This window comes from Rattus rattus, chromosome 9 (assembly GCF_011064425.1).
Source record: "Rattus rattus isolate New Zealand chromosome 9, Rrattus_CSIRO_v1, whole genome shotgun sequence".
Taxonomy (NCBI): Eukaryota; Metazoa; Chordata; class Mammalia; order Rodentia; family Muridae; genus Rattus; species Rattus rattus.
Window position 1 is genome coordinate 63,671,530 of NC_046162.1, and position 8,696 is coordinate 63,680,225.

Sequence of the window (8,696 nt, forward strand, 5' to 3'; positions counted from 1 at the left end):
CCCGTGACCACCCCTCCTGCAGTGAAGGGGCCTACGCGGACGTGGCTGGAGTGGCAGAACTGGTGACCCCCCCTCCCACGTGATTAGGATGTGATGGCCGCTTCCCGGACCCCCGGGGACCCTGCAAGCCCGTCCCCAGCCAGGCACTCGCTGCGGCGGCCCAGCTCCACACCGAGCCTGTATGGGAAGCTCCTGGGGGCGTGCGGGGCGCAGAATTCATAGAGGGGCGGGGGCCACGGGACTCACCCCAGATCGGGGCGCGGCCCGCTCGGGGCTTGGCAGTTTCGGGGCGCAGCCTGGGACCTCCCTGCTGCGCGGCAGTCCGGGGAAGGGCAGGGCCGAGCTCACGCAAGCCACTCGCCGAGACCCCCGCGAGCGAGAGCCAGGCCTCCTGGGGTCGCGAGCGCGCGGGGCGGCGCGGGCGGGGCCGTTGGCGGCGGCGCGGGCTAGGGGCGGGCGGGCCCGGGCCCCACGTGTCCCTGGCGGGCGGGCCAATGGGCGCCCGGCTTTTGGAAAGATCGCCATATATGGACATGTTCTGGGGCCGCGCGCGCCTCCGCCCGCGCGCGCGGCCCGCTCCCGCTTAAATAGCGGCGGGGGAGGCCGCGGTCGGTCTCACACTTCGCCGCCGGCTTACACTGCGCTTCTTTCCGCTGCTCCGTCGTCCCGTCCTCTGCCGGTAAGCGGCCCGCTCACTTCTCTCCCCGAGCCTCGCCCACTGGACTCCCTGGTACCCTGTTCTTCTCTTTGCCCTGCCTTATCGCCGCGGAGCCCAGGGTGCCCGGCGGGTGGGCCTGGGTCTGCAGCCGCGACTCGGGATCCGGCTGGGGGCAGGGCGGGGCCCGACGCAGTGCGCACCTCTTCCGCGCCGCAGCGGAACGGGGGGCTGCCGGTTGCCGACGGTTACGCCGCCCCTGGAGCCGCCCTGGGGACGGGGGTGGGGAATTGCTCTTCTCCGGGGTAGCTCGGCGCTAGCGGAGGACTCCTTTTTGGGGCTGGGTGAGGAGTACGCTGATTCGGTGGCTTCCTTGCATAGATCGCAATGGAAGAAGAAATCGCCGCCCTCGTCATTGACAATGGCTCCGGCATGTGCAAAGCTGGCTTTGCTGGGGACGACGCCCCCAGGGCCGTGTTTCCTTCCATCGTCGGGCGCCCCCGACACCAGGTTGGTTAGTGGGGGGAAATGCACTCCCTTGTGTTCTCTATGGGTCCCGGGTGCACGGTGGGTGGGGCGAGTCTGACTGGTCTTTTCTCGTAGGGCGTCATGGTGGGCATGGGCCAGAAAGACTCGTACGTGGGTGATGAGGCCCAGAGCAAGAGGGGTATCCTGACCCTGAAGTACCCTATTGAGCACGGCATTGTCACCAACTGGGATGACATGGAGAAGATCTGGCACCACACCTTCTACAACGAGCTGCGTGTGGCCCCTGAGGAGCACCCGGTGCTTCTGACCGAGGCCCCCCTGAACCCCAAAGCTAACAGAGAGAAGATGACGCAGGTATGCTAGAGCCCGGGCCTCCCCTACCTTGGAGTGTGACGAGTCATTTTCTGTTCTGCCTCATTTCCTGACATTCAAGCATTTCTTTGGTGTTTCCAGGGTTCTGTTCCTCCTCTCCTGGCATTTCCTCCCTGAAGCCTCCAGGTTTCTGTTTGTGTTTCTGCTTGTGTTCTGTTCTTTTTTTTCTTCACACATCACATTTGTGGCATGCAGCATGTAGAGTGAGGGTGTGGGTGGCTCTGGATCCTTGCTACTCACTTACTGAGGTGTTCTTTGTCTCTCTGCAGATAATGTTTGAAACCTTCAATACCCCAGCCATGTACGTGGCCATTCAGGCGGTGCTCTCCTTGTATGCATCTGGGCGTACCACTGGCATTGTCATGGACTCTGGTGACGGGGTCACACACACAGTGCCCATCTATGAGGGCTACGCCCTTCCCCACGCCATCTTGCGTCTGGACCTGGCTGGCCGGGACCTGACAGACTACCTCATGAAGATCCTGACTGAAAGGGGCTACAGCTTTACCACCACTGCTGAGAGGGAAATTGTTCGTGACATAAAGGAGAAGCTGTGCTATGTTGCCCTGGATTTTGAGCAAGAAATGGCTACTGCTGCATCATCTTCCTCTTTGGAGAAGAGTTACGAGCTGCCTGATGGGCAGGTGATCACCATTGGCAATGAGCGCTTCCGGTGTCCAGAGGCTCTCTTCCAGCCTTCCTTTCTGGGTAGGTGTCCAGAACATTATGCAGGAGCCAAAGGGCTCTTAGCTCAGAAGGGATGGGACACACAGAATATAGTGACTAAGTGAGCTCTGTCCCCTAGGCATGGAGTCCTGTGGCATCCACGAGACCACCTTCAACTCCATCATGAAGTGTGATGTGGACATCCGCAAAGACCTGTATGCCAACACAGTGCTGTCTGGTGGTACCACCATGTATCCAGGCATTGCTGACAGGATGCAGAAGGAGATCACAGCCCTGGCTCCCAGCACAATGAAGATTAAGGTAAGATTAAGGCTGACCCACCTCAGCAGGCCTAGGACCAGTGATGATTGGGAGGCAGGGCCCACAGGAAGGACAGGAGTGCTCATTCTGTCTTTTTCCTCTGCAGATCATTGCTCCTCCTGAACGCAAGTACTCAGTCTGGATTGGCGGCTCCATCCTGGCCTCACTGTCCACCTTCCAGCAGATGTGGATCAGCAAGCAGGAGTATGACGAGTCAGGCCCCTCCATCGTCCACCGCAAATGCTTCTAGATGGACTGAGCAGGTGCCAGGCATCTGCTGCATGAGCTGATTCTGAAGTATCGATTTGCCCTGGCAAATGTACACACCTCATGCTAGCCTCATGAAACTGGAATAAGCCTTTGAAAAGAAATTTGTCCTTGAAGCTTGTATCTGATATCAGCACTGGATCGTAGAACTTGTTGCTGATTTTTGACCTTGTATTCAAGTTAACTGTTCCCTTGGTATATGTTTAATACCCTGTGCATATCTTGATTTAGTCCTTAGTTCATGTGGCTCGGTCACTTGGTGGCTGGGGAGATCTGTGGAAAAGTCAGTCCCCAGCCTAGTGGATCTCTGTGAGCACCATGTAGTGATCTGTGCAGGGTATTAACCAACAGCAAACTTCCAGGATTTCCCGAGGCTGGCAAGGGTTCCTGAACCAGTTACCACTTCTTTTCTTGCCAGTCTAACAGGGTGGGAAAGTCCGAGCCTTAGGACCCAGTTTCTGTTATGGTTTTTTTCCCTCCTGACCGCCATGGGTTGTTACTTGCCATGAGTTGGGAACGTTTGCATCGACACCTGTAAATGTATTCATCCTTTTAATTTATGTAAGGTTTTTGTACTCAATTCTTTAAGAAATGACAAATTTTGGTTTTCTACTGTTCAGTGAGAACATTAGGCCCCAGCAACACGTCATTGTGTAAAGAGAAATAAAAGTGCTGCAGTAACTGACCGTGGCTTCCTGTTGGGCACAGGGCGGTGGGGTGGGGCGGGGTTGGGAAATTAAGTCTCAGTTGCCTAGCTGCAGAAAGAAAGCCTTACCATTGGAAGCCTGTGGACTGGGTGTTAGCAGACTCTACCCCCAGTTTAAAGCCCGTCACCCTTGGGGCAGATTGTCCTTTAAATCCACCATTGTCATTCTCCACAGGAAGTTTCCCACAGGGTGAGGAATTAGGCCGGATGTTATCCGGCAAAGGGCATCCTGTAGAGAAGGTTGGTGAGGAAGGCAGCAGGCAGGACCAGCTCTTACACGCACTTGGCTCAAGTAAAGAATGTAGCAACCATGTACCCCCATAGAGCCAAAAGATAGAACCTAGGTGTCATTGAAGTGGAGCCTTTCCAAGGCCACGCAACTTCATTCAGGCATAAAGGAATGAAACTTGGTCAGGTGCTACCACTCAGATGAACCTGGAAAGACTGGTTATCCAAAGATGATGCTGTTAGTGCAGGGCGAGGGCAGTGGGAGTGGCTGTGTGATGTGGAGTGAGGAGGCTCTGGAATTAGGGCCAGAGATGCATTTCAATACCTGTTGAAACAGTGCTTGCCAGGTGTTAGGCGTGCCCCTCCCTGTTAGCAACTCAAGTGGGGGTGACAGGATCAGGAGTTCAAAGGTCAATTTTATACATACAGTGAATTCAGGCCAACCTGAGAAAAGGGTGGCTGGGTGTTGGGGGCTAGTTAGTGGGACTGGAGAGATGGCTCAGTGCTCTTGCAGAGGACCTAGTGCCCAGCACCAGTAACTTTTAGTTCCAGAGGACCCCGTGCCATTTTCGGGCCTCCTGCAGGAACCAGTGCACATAAATTCACCTAGGCAAATACATTAATGAAATAAAAATATTTAAAGAACTGGGTGTGGTTGCACTTGGGAGACAGGTAGGTGGATCTCTTGAGTCTGAGGCCAGCCTAGTCTACAGAATAAATTCCAGGCCAGTGGGGCTACATAGTGAGACCTTGTCTAAATAACAAAATACAAAACAACACAAAACAAGCCAGGAAGTGGGGACACACCTTTAAAATTCCTGCACTCAGGAGGCAGAGGGAGGTGGATCTCTCTGAGTTGGATGTCAGCCCCTGGTCAACAGAGTGAGTTCCAGGACAGCCAGGGCTACAGGGAGAAATCTGTCCTAGAAATAAATAAATAAATGTAAAACATTTATTTATAGACAAAAGGGTCTAGATATAGCTAAGCAGCAACATAAAGAGATACTAAGGCCTCAGTCCCAGAAGCTAAGACCCACACCTTCAACACCAACCCTGGTTCACACTGTGGTGCTTTTGGGACCCTAGCTTGGCTAAAGGTCACTGACCTGTGATGAGAGACAGCCTTGGTCACTGGGACTCACCTTGGACCAGCTGCCTGATGGTGGTGTACTGAGTGGCTAGGTCAGCTCGGGCTGACTGAATGTCTGGGACATTCCTGAGGGCACCTGAGGAGGAAGGCAAGGCAAAGGAGAGGCAGACAGACAGGCAGACAAGCAGACAGACATTCCTGAGGGCACCTGAGGAGGAGGGCAAGGCAAAGTACAGATAGACAGAAGTATGGACAGACAGGCAGATAAGATGATACTAGATGGACTGGAATCTCTGAAGTGGACTCTATATCCCAAAATCCAGAAAATGAAATTCATCCAATCCTTTTCAGGCCTGGAGCACTCACTGGCTTTGGTGGTGCCCCTGCTCCACCCACAGCCAGCTCTCAATGCCTGCTGGTTTCTGATGTATATCTCCTGCCAGCTCCAGAGTAGCTGAAAGTCTTGTGTCTATCATCCAGTCTGTGTCCTGAGATTCACAGAGACACAGGTCTGGTGTCACCACCACACCTGGCACAAAGCCAGCCTTGAATGTATATTGGGAAGATGACAGGACATGGTCACACCAAGGCACTTTATTTCAAGAGCAATCCGCTAGCTTGGCAGAGATCATCAAGTGCTCCTTAAAGAGGTGATCAGGCCCAGACTTGGGATAGGGTGACTCTGAAAGATTAACATCCTAACCCTTCACCAATGTTGATACACCAGCCTTCAATATACCCAGCACTCAAAACACACAGTGCTCAAAACACCCTGTGCTCAAGTGAGTTCTCTGTTCTTAGCCTTCCTTCCTTTCTCTCTTCCTTCCTCCCCCTTCCTTCCTCCTTTCCTCCCTTCCTCCCCTTCCTTCCTTCCTTCCTTTTTTCCACTCTCTCTGTCTCTAATATATATACATATACATATATGTTTGTTTGTTTGTTTGTTTATTTTTGCTGTTTGTTTTTGAGGCAGGGTTTCTCTGTGTAGCCTAGGCTGTCCCAGAACTCACTTTGTAGACCAGATTGGCCTCAAACTCAGAGATCTGCCTGCCTCTGTCTCCCTAGTGCTGGGGGCGGAGACTGGCACTACTACTGCCCAGCATAAAAGCCAGGTTTATATTGGTCAGAACAAAGAGAAAGGAAGAATGTTTGAGGCAAAGGGAGAAATTTGAGCTGTGGGTGATTGTTTTGCTGTTTGTTTCTTGGGACAGGATCTCACTGCAGCCCAACTGACCTTAAACTTAACTGTCCTAAGTGCATAGCCCAAGCTGGGCTTGAACTAGGTCCTCTTGCTTTAGCTCCTCTACTCCCTGGGACCACAGGCTGCAGCACCAGGCCAGTCTGCTTCATGGTGTGCGAGGGATGCATTCAGAACATTCAGAAGCCAGAGGTGGATGGCTGGTGCTTCTTCATCCCTCTATGCTTTCTTAAAAAATAGATTTATTTATTTATTACATGTGAGTACACTGTAGCTGTCTTCAGACACGCCAGAAGAGGGTATCAGATCCCATTACAGATGGTTGTGAGCCACCATGTGGTTGCTGGGATTTGAACTCAGGACCTCTGGTAGAGCAGTCGGTGCTCTTAACCACTGAGCCATCTCTCCAGCCCCTACCCCTTATTTTTATTTATTACTTTTAAGACAGGATTCTTACTGAGCTTGCAGCTCCTCAATTCCAATTCAACTAGACCAATTGGCCAGGCAAGCAATTCTCATCTTCTCCCAACTCTAGCACTGGGGCTCAGATACATGATGCCGTACGTGGGTTCTGGGGATTCAATTCTTGCTCAGTAGACACCTTGCCCACTGTGCTATCTTCTCAATTTCCACCTCTTTATTTCTGAGATAGGTCCATCTGTCTATCTGTCCATCTGTCCTTCCCTCCTTCCTTGAGTTAGATTTGAAATAAGGTTTATTAAGTTCTGGCCAGGTTCCAGCCATACTGAGGTTTCCTAGAGCATAGCAGAGATAGGCTCTTTCTATGTAGACCAGGCTGGCCTTGAATTTGCAATCCTCCTGCCTGTGCCAACAGGCTCAGGTGTCTATTTTTGTTTTTTTGTTTTGTTTTTTTTTGTTTTGTTTTGTTTTGTTTTCTGGAGCTGGGGACCGAACCGAGGGCCTTGCACTTGCTAGGCAAGTGCTCTACCACTGAGCTAAATCCCCAACCCCATTTTGTTTTTAAATAACACACACACATACACACAATAAATCATTAAAATAGAAGAAATTAAGACGTTCTAATTTGGGGCTGGAGAGATGGCTCACTGGTTAGGAGCACTGGCTGCTCTTCTAGAGGACCCGGTTCAGTTCCCAGCGACCACATGGCAGTTTACACCTGCCTGCAATTCCAGCTTCTGGGAGTCACACCAATGGACGCAAAATACAGTTAAATAAATTATAATAAAAGAGGTTATAATTTGTGTGAGTGAATGAGAGTTTGGGGGCCACTTGTGCAGCAGTGCAGCAGAGCCTCCTGACTGATCCATGAGTGGAGTATGGCAGCAGCATCCCTGGGAACTGGGTAGGACACCACAGTGGGAAGTGGACGAGGTCTCGGGTGAATGTCTTTTTGACATGAGCACAGCCATGTCAAGGATTCCAATACCTCAGACCAGGGAAATGCCACCGCCTTCCCCAGCTGGGGTTCAGAGGGATGTCAAAGCCTACCCTAGTCCAAGTACAGAGGTTATGAACGATTAACCAGTGTGTGCAGAAACGATCAATCACAGCTTCCTCCTCCCAGGTGACTGAAACTCTAGACTGCTCCCCTACAGAGACGTCCTACCAAGATTAGCTAACCCCCCTCCTCATCTTTCAGTTCTGTACCATGTCCGGGATTCAGACAGGTAGAATAATCCCTGACATTCCAGAGTGGGTCCGCCGATCCCAGCTTACATGTACACATGTGCGAGTGTGGGTGAGTACACATGTACGCGTGCTTAGGTACCCATCTTTTCTCCTCTCCTTCATCACCACAGTCAGGGTGACCCCAGAGTGATGCAGCTCTCGGCACGCCACCTGTGTGGCCAGCGTCCTGCATAACCAGAGTGCTTCCATTTTCTCACTACGGTGTCTGCACAACTCAAACACTTTGGCCTCTACAGGGTTTCAAATAACCAGCCTCAGGCTGGCTTCAGACTTGAACTTGCTGTGGAAGTAAGGATGACCTTGACTTTCCTGCCTCAACCTTCCAAGTATAGGTATAAGTGTGCACTACAATGCTCAGCTAAGATGTATATGTGAATGAGAGAGGGGGAGGGGGAAAGGAGAGAAAAGAGGGAGGGGGGAGAGGAGGGAGAGAGGAAGAGGGAGATAGAGCAAAAGGAAGCAAAAGAAGAGAGAGAGGAGGGAAAGAGAACAAGAGGAGGAAAGGAGGGCTGGAGAGATGGCTCAGTGGTTAAGAGCACTGACTGCTCTTCCAGAGGTCCTGAGTTCAATTCCCAGCAACCACATGGTGGCTCACAACCCTCTGTAATGGGATCTGATGCCCTCTTCTGGTGTGTCTGAAGACAGCTACAGTGTGCTTATATATAATAAATAAATCTTTAAAAAAAAAGAGAGAGAGGGGGAGGAGGAGAGAGAGAGAGAGAGGAGAGAGAGAGAGAGAGAGAGGAGAGAGAGAGAGAGAGGAGAGAGAGAGAGGAGAGAGAGAGAGAGAGAGAGAGAGAGAGAGAGAGGGAGAGAGAGAGAGAGAGAGAGAGAGAGAGGAGAGAGAGAGAGAGAGAGAGAGAGAGAGAGAGAGAGAGGAGGGGAGAGAGAGACACAGAGGCATATATACATTGCCTATGCTTCTGAGGATTCTCCTGCCCTGCTTTCAGGACCCCTATAGACTCACAGTACTGTGTATGGCTGTAGAGGCTTCTGGAAATCCAAACTCAGGTCTTCAAGATTGTACAGTGAGCAC

General features: G+C 51.9%; 1 protein-coding gene across 1 annotated transcript; it reads left to right on the forward strand.

Annotated features, from left to right (window-relative positions):
• The first annotated feature begins 563 nt into the window (after positions 1–563).
• On the forward strand, positions 564–3,455 carry Actg1 (actin gamma 1). Its single transcript, XM_032912092.1, has 6 exons — positions 564–679; positions 1,037–1,165; positions 1,259–1,498; positions 1,786–2,224; positions 2,322–2,503; positions 2,610–3,455. The coding sequence occupies exons 2-6, from the start codon at positions 1,043–1,045 to the stop codon at positions 2,751–2,753; spliced, it is 1,128 nt and encodes a 375-aa protein (XP_032767983.1). The 5' UTR covers positions 564–679; positions 1,037–1,042; the 3' UTR covers positions 2,754–3,455.
• Positions 3,456–8,696: the final 5,241 nt, after the last annotated feature.